This window comes from Chanodichthys erythropterus, chromosome 3 (genome assembly GCF_024489055.1).
Source record: "Chanodichthys erythropterus isolate Z2021 chromosome 3, ASM2448905v1, whole genome shotgun sequence".
NCBI lineage: Eukaryota > Metazoa > Chordata > Actinopteri > Cypriniformes > Xenocyprididae > Chanodichthys > Chanodichthys erythropterus.
Genome location: NC_090223.1, coordinates 2,873,043 through 2,891,064, shown reverse-complemented (window position 1 = coordinate 2,891,064; position 18,022 = coordinate 2,873,043). Strand labels below are relative to the sequence as shown.

Genomic DNA, 18,022 nt, shown 5'->3' with positions numbered 1-18,022 from the left:
AGTTTGTTAGCACAGTGCAGAGTCTGAACAGTTGCATGTTTGGTATTAGATGCCAGGATGGATATGTCACACATAATGTCTGGCCTACTCTGTCTTGCTACCCACAAAATTTGCCCAATCTTTGACTTTAACATGTCCATTTCACTTTCTGTCAAGGTTGTGTCACACTGTGTTGCTCTGGTGGGATCAATAGGAATAGTCTGCAAATTATTAATGTATGCTCTTTGTTGCACTTGTATCTCACCCTCCACATAATTAACTTCCATTCCAATGTAGCTGAAGTCTAGGGCTGTGACGGTGGCAAATTTTTACTAGATCGGTGGTAAATCAACAACAACTGACGGTGTTGCGGTGGTTTGGTCCGAAGGGGGGGCGGGGTTTGGTTTTTATATTAGAGGTTGCGTTAGACTTGCGTTTCGCCGTCGTTTTGATGGACCGGATCGTAAAATCCATCATAATCAATAATTACCAGTCATTTTAATTATTTAATTTTAATAAGACATTTTATTCACGAACTTACAGGATAAGTAAATAGGCATAGGCTTGCATTTATTTATACTATGAAAAGAAAGTTGATCAAAGACTAGCTTTCAGTTTTCATCTTGATCACTTGATCAACATGCGATCATCCTTTCCTCTTTACTACTGTACAGAACGAAATAAACATAAATGAAAATAAAAAAATATGTTGAAAAATAAAGTAGCTTACCGAAATCTGTATCACGTCAGTTCAATCAGTGTTGCAAACAATGTCACCTAACATTATACCTCAGAAAAGCCATTTGTTGACCATAAACTTATAGTCAGCAAGAAAAATAACAAAACTTAATTAAGTAAGCATGCATAAGTAACTTTATCATTATACAACTGACTTAAACTGGGTGCTCATCTGTGTGTAATCAAGCGCATCGTTTTCATTTTATTCTGGAGACTGAACTCGCGACTCGTGCTCTGCTGCCACACTGGAGCGTGCTCACCACCTACTGGACAGGGGTGGGAATTACAACAAGTTTACATACAAACTACATAATCTGTCAAACTGACAGACGGGCTGCAGATTTTTTCCGTCACTGCTAAAAAAAAATCCATCAAAGACGGAAAATTTTCAGTTAACGCGATCTCTGAGATATATAAATATATATATTATATATGACGTCACACTACCGCCGGTGACACTCCACGACCGCGGTGGCGCGGTTGTCATGCCTACCGTCACAGCCCTACTGAATTCATCATGCTCTTCTCGTTCAACTTAAAAAGCTGCTTTTAGCTGAGGGATGACAGTTGTGGAGAATTCATTGGTTCCTCCCCAGATAAAGTCATCCACATGGGATGCAAGAACCCCCTTCACCTTGCCATATTGATCGATCCAGTAAAACACTGCTGGGTCCACTTTTGACACTCAAGCTCCCAACTGCTTCATTGTGTCTCTGAGTACAAAGAAGCATCTGTTAGACCATAAACACACTTAACTTCCACACAGTTCCTTTACTCTGTGCTTCCTGTGGTGGACGAATGTAAATGTCTCTCTCCAATGTTTTACCTTGCAAAAAGGCTGCTTTAATGTCTATGGAGTTCAGCTGCCATTTGTTTTGACTTACAACTGCGATGATCATTTTCAAGGATTCTGTAGCACATGTAGGTGAGTCTTTTGGCAAATCTTGTGTGTTTAACTCTTCAAAGCCTCTTGCCACTAGTCTGACTTCAGGCACAACCCCTGCAGCTGTATCTTTAAGTGTGCACACACACCTTGTTGAGACACATTTCTGACCTTCATCTGTGATTTCTTCAAACACGTCATTCTTCTTCCAGTTGGTGAGTTCTGCATGTTTTGCTGACACAAAGACATCATCATGTACAACAAATACATCCTCCCCCTTGCTAGTGCAATCCTCACTCTCTGAGGGAATCACTTGAACACTGTCCATTATACCTAGGTTGACCAACCGTGATGTACCGGCTAGTTCCTCTGGCTGGATGAACTGCAAGTTGTACCAGTCTTTGTGTTTTCCAGTAGCTTTTCCTGCTCAGCTAAGGACTTTTCCAGTTTGGCTTTGACCACTTTCATTGTCTATATATTTAACCACCTAGCCAATTTTTATCTTAAGGCCTTCACAGGTGGAACTGGCTTGTGGTGTTTGAGACTGCTCACGACTGCCCCCTGTAGCCGGCTCTGCTGCATCAGGATGATCGCAACGTTATGTGACTCAATCTCTGCTTGAGTCGTGTCTTCATTGTCACTTTCTTTTTTACAGAGATCTGCTGCTGGTGATGCTGTAGAATTTTCAACTGTTTTTACTTCAGTTTTTGTTTCATCCACTTTAGTCTGAGTCTCAGTCACCTTTCTTAGTCTAGACTGATGGACCCGTACATAGGATCCCCCATGTGTCACAAATACAACAGCCCAATCTTGGCCTATCACCGTACCCAGACCTTTCCTCTCATTACAGTCCACCCACTTGTAGTAGACTTTGTCCCCTGTGACATACTGGCTGTAGTAGTTTGCGAAGGGCTCTTCTGAGTTTCTCGGAGCATTCTGCCTCTGTGAATGCCTTTCTCATAGCACGTAGCATTGTAATGTGTTGAGCTACCCAGGAGCTCACACTGGTTTCCAGGGCTGGGGGTTTGTCAGTGAGCACAGAGGGCAAGTTTGGATTCTGACTAGGGTTGTAATGGTATGAGATTTCCACAGTATGATTGTAACACCTATCCCGTTAACTTTTTACTTAAGTGCTACATAAAATAAGGGACCAACCAAACCAATCTTACCCATAAGTCAAATGTATAAAAGATAGTCACACAAAACATTCATTACTCAACCTGAAACCAATCTCTGACATCAAACAGTTGGAACCAGAGGATAAGAAATACAGTCCTTCACCTAAAGCACAGTCCCTGGTTTCTCATCAATTAGGACCATAAGCTTTGCTCAGTCTGTTGAAAATGAATAGAGAAAACAGTACTGCAAGTGGAGCAAGATGATCCACAGCAGAGTTCAATCCTCAGAGAGCTTTGTCAATGTTTGAAGTAAAACGTTGACTTGCAACAGGTAACAGTTAAGTAGTAAATGGAAATCAACTCTTAGTGCCGATCTTCTCAGTTGTTTACACCCCCAAGTAATCCATAGACATTCAGAACACAAACCCTCTGTAAATAAAATTCAAAAAACAAACCAACCATAACCATGTGCGCTGAACATGAATTGTTAAACCAAAATAGAAATAATGACCACTACTTACAGATGAGCTTAAAGTTCCTCAGCCTCTCTTTGCAGGTAGAGAACCAACTTCCTGCCATTTCTCTTTCTTTTGCTGCATCCCAATTTGCTTACTTCTACTATGCCCTAAAAGTATGTACTCTTTCTGTGAACAAAAAGTACTTGCTTTTGAGTGTGTAGCAAAAGAGTAGATAAGCTTTGGGACATACTAACACGTCATACAATCGCGTCTTTTATCTCTGTCGTGTAGGGCCTCGCTCGACAGAACTTACCAATGACTTTATCAATGAACAACATGATTGAACAAAGCTTCATTTGGTCCAAAAGATCCATTTCCTGACAGGAAACACCTAGCCTTAACAGAAGTGATGACGTGACTTCTTTTAACAAAGGACTCTGTCTAAAGGACTTCTTAGCTCATCAGCAATAAACTAATCAGAACCCATCACGTGGATCTGATCACATTAAATCTATTGATTCTCTCACAAAACCCTCTTGTATTATCGGACGGAACAGGAAAACACCCATCAACGGATTTAAAGACGAATCTGTCCTATCAATACCTCCCTTGTGTGAGCAATCCATCCTGACCCGGTCACTTGTGACTCCGGTCAAAGTTTAAACTATGCTTAAGGACTCAATCTTGAATCTCAAAAGGGACAATTGTCGATTACTTAAAGTATTAACTATATCCAGAATAACATTTGCTATGGTGTGATTACTAACATGTTGGATTCAATGCATTATATGTTTGTATTCCTGTATGCATCTTCTTTCTCTTATAATCATTGTTTTTAATTAGGTCAGTCTAGTAATATGTGTGGAAGAAGTGTGTCATGTTTGAGCTCTAAATACAGAGTTTATAATTCTCTGTAATTCTGTGTGAATGAAACATTGAAATTCAGTATCAGGAAAATATTAAGAAACTTTATATTGTTGTTAATAAAACAGGAGAATGTTCTGCAGATATCATGCGATGTGATCAATAGACAATAGACGAGGCGTGTCTAATCTCCGTAGCAACGTCTCATTGGAGGATCGCATCTGAAGGATGGACCCAAATTGCTCCTTTAAAACTATGCTTTCCCAATAGCTAGTTGTCAAAAGATATGTAAAAGATACGTCAAAGAATTTATATGCTGAAGAAGGGTTGAAGAACCCATCTAACTGCCGTGGCTGATTTCCATCTGACAGTCGCTGACTATCTTCATCCACGAGCCGCAACAGCCGTCACATCCCGAACCCTGAAACACTCCGTTAAACCTTTTGACCAAAGTCTCCAAAGAAGAGAGCCGCTTCAGCCAGACTCTCAGAACAGCGCGTTGCACCAGCCAGCAACATTCTTCAAAGTTTCCGCGCAGCCCAACGAACGGCTTCCCCGAGAGACGTCACCTCAAAGACAGCCAATCCGAGCCGGGATCCCGCTCAACAAGAGTCACGGAACAACCCGATTACCTCAGCTGTCAGAGCAAACACAGGTACAAGCAAACTTCTCTCTCTTGCTGGAAACTGGTGAAACTCCTTGAAACCTAAAGAATCAAGCCAAAGCTCTGCTTTTGTGATTTTCCTCAGGTTGCGATGTTTAGTTAGTATTTGGGACTTTCTTCATAACTCATATCAACTCCGCGAATGTGTGTGTGTTTATCCTTAGTTTCTTGTAATCATTAGAAGTAGTCAATAAAGCTTGTTTTGATTTTCACATATACGAGTTTCTTGTGCTGTGTGTCAAATTACTGCCTTAAACTTAAAAGATCAAGTTACCTCTTGCTTATAATAATATAATAATTATAATAATAATAATCATAATAAAATATTGTTACTGTTAGCCGCAGAATAATATTTTATCCAGAATTGGTAAAATACTCTAACCTCAATTTTCGCTGGACGAATGATTGATGAAGTGTTAAATATTAATTCTGAATCATTTACAGTGAATCATTTACAGTTGATTCAATTCTTATTCCCTGTAACAATTAAATTGAGCTAATAAATAGGCTAAGTCCTTACAGTCGCATCCTGTCACCGTAAACTGTCCTGTCAATCATCTTACAGCATCCTCCACTTTTCATTTAACTAATTTCCTACCGTATCAGAGAGAAATGCAGCTTGTTCATCTGCAGTTGCGGGTCTTTCATGTGGAGAACTCTCCTCATATTAATGCATAATGATGCATTTAAAAGTTAATGGCCATTCGGATATTTATAAACGTCCACATTGGTATTTGCAGATGAAAAATAACACGGATGACATTAAATAAATATTTTCTATCAGTTTGAACTGATTATTAGTCACTCAAACAATCTCTCAGCGTCGATCGCACATATTCGCCATGTTTTGTAGTTTTTAACACTTTTTACTCGTGTTTGTAGTTCTGAACTGAATCCTCGTCCAACGCGCAATGGGTTGTGGGCAATATTAGTCTTTATAGTGTGCACGGATCCGCACTTCGAAAATCTACTGGAAATAGTAGACCATCCGGGGACTTTTGGCGTACTCTTTTCAACATACTATGCTTTTGGACACACTTATTTTAATCTCACATACTATTTAGAATGTGTAGCGCTTTTTTGACTCTGTGAAAGAGACATCGTCCTGAGTTCATCAAAAAAATTATTTACCGTTAAATGTATTCTCCTCAGGGTTCCTAACTTCTATTAAAGTATAACTAAAGTAATGCTATTTTAATCAACTGCAACTAATAAATATAATAATGAATGAATTGTTATTCACCTCTATTCAATAGAATCAAAGTAAATCACTCAGAAAATTTAGTAGATCAAAATAGGATGGTGTACAAAGCACGGGTTACACTTGTGTGAACAGAAACACATTTTTTGTATTTTCTTTTATTTAATTTTTAATACTGTTACACAAGCACTGTAGAAAATAAACACTACATTTTCACAAATGCAGGTATTACACTCTTCAAATAATAGTGAAACCCATAGTCTTTATAACAATTTCAACCTTGTTGGGGCCCATAAATGAAGATCCGTTCCGTTCAAAGAGGGGGGAAAAAAAAGAATAAACAAACTGTACCTCCAGGTGACGCAAACCAATCAACCGCCAGATGATGAGGAGAGCAATGACATTCAGGAATCGGAGCGATGATAGTGAAATAGTTGCTTCGATCTAGTTAAACATTTTTCCTCACTCGTGCAGACAATCGATGACTCAATGACAACGATCAGGGAAATCCCTCGCCGCCAGCGGAACTCCGAGTGTTGCGCTTGGGTAAAGTTGGTTTTATATTGGCACATTCGGACATCCGTATTCAATAGCCTTGTTAATCACACTACATTGGACATTCACAAGTAAATATGCCATTAAAACAATACTTGCCTATTTTGATCGACTGTGAAAAATGTTGTAAGTTGACAATCGTTGGTTGTCAATATCATGTCGCTGCTTAAAATTCGCAAACATTAATTTATTGCACATTTATTGGAAAGTTTGAATTTATCAGAAGTCCGAATGTGCGAATATAAAACCAACTTTACCCAAGTGAGTGATGCTAGGTAACTCAGAGCACTGTCCGATGTCCTCACGAGTTCCTCGCGCTGTCCTCGTTCGTCGGTAAATAGATTTAGTCTCTGCGCAACACCCTGCCTTGCGCATGGACTGGGTTAGATCATGCTAACAGAGCATCTGATCAGAACGCACGAGCTGCGTTGTCCACGCAAACTCAAAATAGGGAAAAATTGTAAAAACTTTGTTTTAAAGTCCCTTTCAAATTATAAATTAGTTACTCGGCTTTCGTTTTGAAAACCACAACACACAAATCTATTTGTTTAATATACAGATCGCCAGCTCACGCTGTCACGTTCTTTTTCATACACATTCTTCCTTCTCTCCCCTAGCTCCTCCCCTTCACCTCTGCCCTGGACATCCGATTGGCCACACATAAGGTAAGAAATAAAAATAAAACAAACTAAACACACTTACACTTAATAATTGAAGTTTTTAACATATAATACCATCATAATAAATAAACCATGAATAAAGAAATGAACAACAAAAGAAATTTAAACCACATTTTCCTATTGGGTTACAGATGGATAGTATGGACATTGGGACGCAGGGTAGGTTTCCTTAAAGGTTCTCTAAGCGATCCTGAGCGGAGTAACTTCCTGTTGACGTTCAAAGTGTTGTCAAACAAAACAGAGGCTAGCTAGACCCTCCCTCCGCCTCCTCCTCCCCTCCCATCCGTGCTTCCTGAAACAGTCATGAACGCTCATTTAAAATCATTCTTGTCGGTTATTGGCTGGATCATGTTTATTATGTTTAGTGGTCCAGGCTGCACCAGTTTGTTTTTGTTGCCATTTTTGGAGCTTGTGGCGACTACAGAGACCGTGGTTTTTTACAGTGTCTTCAGGGGACAGGCAGCAGATAGTGAGGAGATGTTTGCTGTATGTGACAAAAAATGTTTTGGCCTAAAAATGCGCAACATTGCTTAGAGCAGTGGTTCTCAATCCTGTCCTGGGGACCCCTCACCACTCCTCATCTAACACACCTGATTCAACTCATCAACTAATTAGTAGAAACTGCAAGAGTTGAATTGGGTGTGTCTGACGAGGGAGACATACAAAATGTGTAGTGGTAAGGGGTCCCCAGGACAGGTTTGAGAACCAATGGCTTAGAGCAGTGGTTCTCAAACTTTTTAGCCAGCGACCCCTAAACTAACATCGACGAGAACTCGCAACCCACTACCACAGAATACACAAACAATAAACAACAAAAAGGTTGTTTTAAATCCACATCCACTTCCTATGGAAGCTTGTTTCCACCACAGAATAAAAAATAAAAAAGGTAATTGCAACTTTATATCATTTTTAACTTTATAACTCGCACTGCAAGTTTTTTATTTCACAATTATAAGAAAACAAGTCAGAATAGCAATTTTTAGATAAAAAAAAAAAAAAAAAAAAAATCGCAATTATCTTTTTCAAATATTTTCTTACGTGGCGGAAACAAACTTCCATAATATTTACTGTATTTAGGCTTACCTTTCAGTGGGATGGGTGCACTTGTTTTTCGGTGCACAGAAGCGTAATCTGTAGCCTGATGTTGGCTACGGCTACTCGCAGATCATCCTCAACATCAAGACGTGATCTGAATTTATTTTTCATGTATGTAACAGTGGAAAAAGTAGAGCCAAACGGAAGCAGTACATCCATTGATGATGATTCAGGCAGACTGTCCACAATTTCCTCAACATTTTTAACCTTGCGAATTACAAATTTATCCATTCTTGCAGTTGCAGTTTCCACTTGCAGTTGCGTGCAGTATTGATAACTAGCTATCAGTCGCCGCACGGTGATGTCATATCTTAGAGTTACAAAATATTTAAATATTTTTTTAAAAAAACCTTCTAATCAATTCTGTCTTTAGAAATCAAAAAATATTTATTTGTAATCTTAATTTTTTAGTATTGAAAAATATTTTTTGTAATCAGAAAATACAGAATTTTTTCAAACCAACTCGCGACCCCTTGAAATCATTCCACGACCCCCAGTTTGAGAACCACTGGCTTAGAGGACCTTTAAATAGGCCAACTCATTCACCTCAAATAGAGCGCCCCCTAATGCTCAGGTGAGTAATAACAGTAAATCTACTGGAGAAACCTACTGGTACACATATTAGTAACAGGAAAACTGTTACATGATAACCGTCTCAGCAAATATCACAGTTTCACGGTATACGGTATTAAACAATTATTATTTTTATCATTAGTTAAAATGACCAATAAATTAATGAAAGTGTTTGTTTTGTCTATTCAGATTTCAATAATCAAAAACAATCAAGTAAATTTAATAAACGATTATGGATTAGATTAACAACTTTTATTTAATAATTTATTAAAATTCAGAAATTCTAGTTTGACTTAGTTCTTAGTTCTTCTGGCTTTTATTATTTAATGCAAATATATTATCAAAAATTTTGATATGTTAATGAAATTAACTTTATCCTTTAAAATGTTGCACAACAGAGATTTACTAAATTAAAGCACGGACAAAAATTATATTCCTTAAATAAATTGCATTATTATTATTATTATTATTATTTTGAGAATTACATTCTACTTTACAATCATAATATATTTTTGTCAATTTCTTCGAGTTAAAAACCGGACTTTTATTTTGACGGGATGTAGTGAAGAGCTCTGAGTTTCAGTGTATTTGACAATGTTTTTTCTCAAATAAAATGATGAAATGCTCATTAAGCGATATCTCAGAGCAACCTTTGATATGTTTGTGTTCATGTCCTCAGATAACGAGATGGCAAACACTGAAAAAACAATAAGAGCGTTGCGCATACTTTATGTAGTACACAAAACAGCGCAGCTCATTCACACAGGCAGACACGCGAAACAAACAGATATATTTATACAGCAGTCTTTTTTGCGCTTTAATATTCACAGACCCCGCCTAGACCATGTCACGATTATAATATAATATACAGCTCTGCTTTCGTTTTATTCATCAGTCCATCAAAATCGCACATTTTTACCTGACATCGCTGCATTACATTTCCTTTTTCATGACTGGATTTTGGGAGCTCTCCATCACGCACACCACACTACCTAAGTTATAAACGGAACATGCATCTGCATGGATGGTGTTCTCGAATATATGTGAACATGTTCGATGTGTTTCAACCCCGCGTTTCTTTTTCCATATCGAAAGTATTCCCATACTGCAAATTGTAACTCTTTTTTCAACGAGGGAGAGAGATTAGAGATAGCAACTTCTGTCTCTGACATTGTCTCTGCTGTATGTGTGTGGGAGGAGCAGATGAATGATAAATAAGCAAATGTACACAATATGATAATTGTAGGTGTTCATACCGTCATACCGGTATATCGTTAAAACCCTAATTCTGACCAAACACTAGTTGGTAGGGGCTGTACCCGTGTACATTATGCATAGAGTTCTTTGCCATTAGTGCCCAATCTAGCGCTGTTCTCCAGTCACAGCTGTTGTCCTTTTTGACTTTCAGCAACATATCAGTGAGAGTTTGATTATGCCTTTCCAAAAGCCCATTGCTCCATGGGCTGTAAGCTGCAGTTGTTTTGATCTCAATGTTGAACTTTCAGCCATGTCCTTTATTTCTTTGTTATTGAATTCACCTCCATTGTCACTGAACAGCCTGTGCGGAGGACCATGAACACTGATCCAGCAGTGAATGAACTGCTTCACAATCTCTTTGGGGTTTTTCGTTGTGACAATACTCCCAGCGCTGAAGCGGGTAAAGTGGTCAATAGAATGCAAATACCACACGTTGTGGTCAAGCTCATGTAAGTCAATAGCCACAGTTTCGTTGTAATCTGAGGCCATAGCCATAGGCCAGCTTCCAGAAGAGATCAGGTGTGCTCCAACAGTAGCCACATTCAAATCCAGACTCAAAACACATCTTTTTATCTATGCATTTGCTGATTGAGCACTGTGCTATGTCCAAACTGTTTGCATTTTATTTTATACGTATTATCTTTTTATTCTTTTAATTCCTTTTCCTGTTTTTATTTCATTTTTAATGTATTTTATATCTTTTATGTATCATCTTGTTATTCTGACTTTTAATGCATTTTAAATATTGCTGTCTGGTTGAAAGAGTTGGGAGAATTAGGAAGAAAGCATTTGTGATTAGGTTAAAATTTGGTAAATTTGGATAAGGGGACAAACCATGGGGAAATTTGAGCTGTAGTGCATGGTTAAGATATCTCTGGATTACAGTCAGGACACTTTCCAAAGGGGAAATTTGAACTGTGTTGCATAGATAAGATATCTCCGGAAGGGGGATTAGGGCTGTGTGGCGCAGTTTGAGGCGTCTTGGCAAAAGGGGAGATTGAAACTTTGTTTATCAGTTTGAAGTGCCTTAACAGGTCGCAGTCCTGTTGTGTGAGGTTTAGATCTGTTTAGATCCACTCTGATGGACAACAACAACAACAACAACAACAACAACAACAAAACTCCCTAAGACTTCCTAGCTCATCCATCCAGATAACAAAATTCTCTGTTTTTACTGTTATTTCTATTCCTTATGTTCTATTTTTATTATTCTTCATGTAAAGCACTTTGAATTACCATTGTGTATGAAATGTGCTATACAAATAAAATTGCCTTGTCTTGCCATAGGTAGACCGACTATTGGCTTGTGTTTTGGCTTACTGTACCTGGTACACGTCTCACAGTTCTTTACAATGTTTTGGAGAATTGTGCCGCTTTCTTTGTCTTGAGTGCCTGAGCAGGTGAGTAACATCTGCAACCTGTCAACTGAGGCGTGTCCAAACTGTCTGTGTAGTTTCCAAAGGATTTTTTCTTTTTCTTTTGTGGTCATGTTCTCTCTAACAATGAGAATCTCCTCTTCACTTTGAGTCTCCTTATTGTCCTGATTGTTCTCGTCTCTCAGGTTCACACAATAATGTCCAGAAGATGTCAGTTCAAGTTTAACAGGCTGTTGGAACATTGTTGCTTTATCATGTGCAATGTCCAACACGGCACTTGCCCTTTTCAGTGAAGCCTTGCTTAAAAGCATTGGTATGTTTGCTGGAACAACCTCAGTTTCTATTTTGCATCTGATCTGACCTATCTTTACAGGTATGCCATCATTTTCTTTGCCATCACCAAACCTGAATGGTCTTGCACTAATTTCACCAACTATTTTGTGTAGCTCACTTTGTGGCAGCCCACTAGTGTAATCATCCAGCCATTTTTCTCCACACACTGTTCTTGTGCAGGCTGTGTCAATCACTGCTGACTCCAAAGCCTCCACCATGAAGATATCTGTGTCAGACTGAGTCTCATTAGAAAACGATGTTGCACTCATCATAGTCACCTTTTTGCTTTTCATCTTTTGTACTTTAACAAGTTCCCTTTTGTTTGGACAGTCCTTTGCCCAGCGAAATGTGCTCTAACAAACTGCACATCTCGTTCTTCTGCCATGTTTATCAAGGGGGTTCGTGCCTTGCGTCACCGCATGGCTCTATTGAATGTTTGATTTACTTTCTCTTTTGCCTGTATATCTCGTATAATAGGTGCACTCATTGTCATTACTCATCTGCTGCGCACTGCTGCCCTCACGTGGTGATGTGATGTCTCCGAAAATTCTTTTCAAAGCTGACTTCATATCAGCGAAGGAGACACTGGGACAGGCTATGAGTGCTAACTGTTTGTCTTTTATGTTGAGTTCGGCCGTATCCAGCAGTTTGAAGGCTAACACGGCATCTGGGAGCTCCATTTTGAACTTGCGTAGCCTGTTCTACCTGCGTTCAAGCTCGACAATGTAGTCCACCATGGACACTAACTTTTATTGCCATCAGGTTCGCCCACCCGTTACACAGTGGCCAGCAGACATCGCGCGAACTTCCAGAATACTCCAAACATCGCGTTACTCACAAAACCTTGTAGGTACAAGGGAAAACATAACTTAACAAATACCACCTCTGAGCTCTTAAATGGATGGATTAGAAATGGATGTAATGGATCAGTGTGTCTCACAATGTCACAGATCCCTTGTTCCCCTGGACTCTAATTCCCATGATCCTCCTGTTTCGTCACCTGCACTCACTTCCCTCGTCAGCTCCTCATCATCACTCATCACCTGCACCTGGACTCTATTATCATCACTCCTTTTATATGGCACTCACTCCCTTCACTCCTTGTCCGTTCTCTGTTTTGTTAAGGTGTCTGTCTGTTGTTCCTTGCCGTTGTTTGAAGTAAAGTGTCTATTATTGTGGAAATCCGTATCTCTCTACCAGCCACCCGTAACAGAAGAACGGACCTTTAAACCGACCGGATTTCTACAAAGAAAAAAAAAAAAAGGATGGATGCTTTCCACTGCTCCCTGGCTCCAACTTCTCCTGTACCTCCCACCACGATGACTGCTGGCGATCGTCTCATCGGGCTGCTGCAGGTTGGTCGTTCACTGGAGAGGTATGTGGAGGAGTTCGTTGAGCTTGCTTATCTGACTAACTGGCCCGATGCTTGTTTAATCGCCCTGTTTTTGGACGGACTGGATGACGACACTATCCGTTTAGATTAACCCGATTATCGTTTCTCCTTAAGCGAAACTATCAATTTAATTTTGTGTCTAAATAATTCCAAATTCCTGGTAGAAGGGATTCAGGAAGAGTGTTTGTCTACAGTCCGTCCAGAAACATGGTTGGCCAGGCCGGTTAGTCAGCCTCCGGATTCCTCCGCATACCCCTCCAGTGAACCCCTTGCCTGTCCCACGCTGGACCCATACGCCTCCTCTGGGTCCAGGAAGCGGAGGAGGAGGAAAAGAGCTACCCCAGTCTGTCACAAGCCTGCCACTCCAGCCCTCTCCGAGGAGGCTCCAGCCTCTGACGAGCCACCAAGTGATGCGGTGTGGCTCATTGACTTTTCCACAGAGCCAGTATCTCCAGTCTCAGCCGCCGAGCCAGTATCTCCAGTCTCAGCCGCCGAGCCAGTATCTCCAGTCTCAGCCGCCGAGCCAGTATCTCCAGTCTCAGCCGCCGAGCCAGTATCTCCAGTCTCAGCCACCGAGCTCTCTGCTTCGGCCGCCGCCACTGAGCCCTCAGCTCCAGCCGCCGCCGAGCCTGCGGCCTTCTGGAGCCCCGGCTGTGCTTCAGTTGGCGGAGCCATGGGTTCCGCCATCTCCCGCCGGTCCTTCAGCACCGCCTGGGCTCAACGGCATGAAGGCTTCGGCCCCTGACCCGCCATGGCTGCCTTCGGCCCCTGACCCGCCATGGCTGCCTTCGGCTCCTGACCCGCCATGGTTCTTAGACCCGCCCTGGAGACCTCCACTCCAGTCTGCTCCTCCCCCTGCACCGGCATGAGGGCGCGCCCCCCCTCCCTGTTGTTCCATCTATGGCGCGAGGACGCGCCTACCGGGAGGGGGGGGGTAGTAATGTCACAGATCCCTTGTTCCCCTGGACTCTAATTCCCATGATCCTCCTGTTTCGTCACCTGCACTCACTTCCCACATCAGCTCCTCATCACTCATCACCTGCACCTGGACTCTATTATCATCACTCCCTTCACTCCTTGTCCGTTCTCTGTTTTGTTAAGGTGTCTGTCTGTTGTTCCTTGCCGTTGTTTGAAGTAAAGTGTCTATTATTGTGGAAATCCGTATCTGCCTCATCTCTCTACCAGCCACCCGTAACCATGATGTGATATGTGCTTAAATGGATAGTTCATTCATGTCATCCCAAACCTGTATGACTTTCTTCTGTGAAACAAAAGAAGATACTTTGAAAAATGTTTGGGTCCAAACAACATTAGACACCATTACATGGAAGAAAATAAAAAACTTTACTGCTCCATAGAAAGAAAGTCAGTCATATCAGTAACACTGAGTTCATATAAAAGCGTTCATTCTCACAACACAACCTGAAGATCTGCACACTGATCACTGTGTTGAGATTCTCTCATAAATGTGCATCAGAGAGATCTCACACAAAGAAGATATTTTGTGAAGAAACACTTCAATTTTGTTTTCAAATTTCCACATTAAAATCAATCACATCACTTCTTAAAATTTGGATCAAATTCAATAAAAGTCTTGTGGGTTCATTTTTGGCTGAATTATCCTTTAAGAACGACACAATACTGATCTAAACTAAAATCATAATTACAATGAAAGTAAATATTTCACTCACCAGAGACAATAACTTTGAATAACTTGAATGAGGCTTTTCCATTCCTGATGATCTTTAGTTTGTATTCTCCAGTGTGGTCAGTTCTGATTGTCCTGATGGTGAGATTTCCAGTCTGAGGATCCAGATCCACTGTGTCTTTAAGTCTATAATCCCAGTACTCAGACTCTTCTTCACACTTCTCTTCTGTGTTTTTAGCTAAGAGACGGTTGTGATCTCCAAACATCCAGAATATCTTTTGGTCTCCTGCCTGTATTTCAGGATTGGCATGTAGAGTCACATTATCCCCCTCCATCACTGACTCTTGCATCATTTCATCTGTCAAAGAAACAGAGAAATACAGAAGAGAAATCAGAAGCAGAAAACCAACAGCAGCAGAAATAAACAGAAGAAACATTGTCATATCACACCTGACATACTGGATCACAAACACATCATTTACTCTATTTTAAGATGAAAAGAGCTCAACTTGTCATTGTAGAAATCTGAATGCAAGTATAAATCTCTACAGCTCATGTGTGTTTGACTGATGAAACTGTGTTGAACTCCAGTCTGTGTTTCTAAGAGTAAAAATCCACTCAAATGACATGAAATATGAGTGTGTTGAATTGTGTTTGTGTGAAGAAGCGCTTCTGAATGTTTGATTTGTGATCAGATAATGACTGTACTGCAGTTCAATAATGATCAGAAATAATGAGGAGGATTGTGACTGATAAAGTTGATCAAACAATCCTGCAGACAGAAGCAACACAGTCTGTGTGAAGAACAGTTTCAGAACAGACAACAGCATCTGAAAGAAGACTGTCTGAAGCTGCTTCATTGAGGAAAAGGTTTAATGTGAAATACCCTTCAAATGTTCAAATGATGCAGGCCTGAATATAGCTCGGGTACGTTGTAGCCTTAAACCAAATGGCTGCTTCACCACACAGGCCAAACAAAAAATATGGTACCTTTACTCAATGTGAATGTAACCTCACACGCACAGGACCAAAGGCGTCAGCAACAGAAGACAGGACGAGAGGATTCACGACGAAGAGAAGACGATTGAAGAGAAGATTCCCATGGTTGACGATCTTCAACGAAGTCCACCACACAATAACGCTATCTGCTCCGTCAGGGACTTTGATCATCGTCGTCTCACGTTTCCACACAGGCTTAGCTAATCGAGGTCGTTGGCCGCTAGCTTGTTAGCCAAGTCCATGCAAAACATTAATCACTAAATCAGCGGCTAACTTAAACTTATTTCTGTCTTACTGTTATGAGTTCACCACTCACAAACTATCACCATTAAAATCTTGTATAAGCATCCTTGTTGAACACTTTTCTTATCTGGTGCATTACCCCAACAGCAACCATACAGTATATCTTTTTTTTCCATGAACCACCCGCTTTCGTCCCTCTCTCACTTGTACTGTGACCTCAACTGTAATTGGCTCATACACAAAACTTTCAGAAATAAAATAAATTCACAAAACATTTGTGTAACTCTTTCTTCCTATTCTTACAGGCATATTTAAAGCATTTTCACATATATTATTAACCAACAAATATTTAACATTTTAAATGTTGTATACAGTAAACCATGAACATTACTCAATAGACATTTCTCTCATTGAGCAAAATCATAACTTCTTTGCTGGTCAATGAATCTTAACTTTTTTTTAACCTTAAATTCTATTTATTAAATTATGAAATTATTTATTCAAACTTGTATATCTTATAATAAAGAATATATTTTAACAGGGTTACATAAGGTAAATGCTTAACACAATTGGCGTCACTGTGATTGTGCATTGTTATTTTGGAGTGACGGTCGTGTGAGAAACGGGTAGATCAGATAGAGTTTGAAAGCTGGGTCTGTCACAAGGTCTGTCATATACACTGCTGCTGTTTCACTGAAAGACTTTGTGTTACTCACCAAAGACGATAATCCTGAAGAGTCTGAATGTTGAATAATCTCTGGTGATGATCTCTATATTATATAATCCAGAGTGTTCAGGTCTGGTTTGTTCAATGATGAGAGATCCAGTCTGAGGGTCCAGCTTCATTTGGTCTCTGAATTCATCAGACGATTGAGGGATCTCACGGTTCTCTCCAGTCATTTTAGCTATGAGTTTCTCTCCAAACTTCCACTGTATTTCATCATCTCTCTGTATTTTAGTATCATAGTTCAGAGTGACAGGATCTCCCTTCAGCACTGATTTATTCACTTGACGTCCAGCAGCTGCACAGAAACAGAAAGATCAGAAATCAGAAACACACTGCAAAAAATGCTGTTCTTACTTAGAGTTTTTGTCTTGTTTCTAGTCAAAATATCTTAATGTTCTTAAATAAAGAAGCATTTTCTTGACAAGTAAAAATTATTTTCTTGTTTTCAGGAAAAATAAGTCAAAATTAAGTAAGTTTTTCCTTAAAACAAGCAAAATAATCTGCCAATGGGGTAAGCAAAATAATATTATTTCAAACCAAGAATAAGCTATATAATCTTGTTTTCAGTTTGGACTAAGATTATTTTGCTTACCCCATTGGCAGATTATTTTGCTTGTTTTAAGGAAAAACTTACTTAATTTTGATTTATTTTTCCTGAAAACAAGAAAATAATTTGTACTTGTCAAGAAAATGCTTCTTGATTTAAGAACTTTAAGATATTTTGACTAGAAACAAGACAAAAATTCTAAGTAAGAACAGCATTTTTTTGCAGTGCAGAAAACTAACAACATCAGACAACAAAACATTACTGATCAACTGTTCAACATCTCAAATGTTTCATTCACTCAGTTTATAAGCTGAGAGTGAGGAGCGGGGTGGCAGAGGGATGCAGAAAACTGTCAAATTAACTACAGGCGACTCGGGTCTCTTCTATGTATATATTCCTCCTTTCGAGCTGATTAGAAAGACCGTTTGAATGGGTTTCTCCCAAACTTTGTTTAAAACATAATTTGTCGCTTGAATTCTTCATTCTCTTGAGATTCAGACATGTGAGAGGCAGACAATTAACTGTATATACTAGTTTAATTAGTGACAATTAGCCTACATTTTAAAACCTTTATGGCAACAATGGCAACATTTTAATTAAAATAATATTTATTTGAATTGAGCATTTGTATTTTAATTTGTATTGAGCATTTGTATTTTAAAACCTTTATTTTAATATGGAAACATGACAC

At 39.6% G+C, this 18,022-nt stretch overlaps 1 protein-coding gene across 2 annotated transcripts in view; it reads right to left on the bottom strand.

Annotated features, from left to right (window-relative positions):
- The window catches only part of LOC137015277 (uncharacterized), a 62,531-nt gene that overhangs the window by 3,244 nt on the left and 41,265 nt on the right, over window positions 1–18,022 (bottom strand). For both annotated transcript variants that reach the window (XM_067380131.1, XM_067380141.1), the window contains 2 exons: window positions 16,774–17,079; window positions 14,859–15,173 (listed from right to left, as the gene is read on the bottom strand). In XM_067380131.1, coding sequence (XP_067236232.1) covers window positions 14,859–15,173; window positions 16,774–17,079 — 621 coding nt within the window. The remainder of the gene's footprint in view (window positions 1–14,858; window positions 15,174–16,773; window positions 17,080–18,022) is intronic.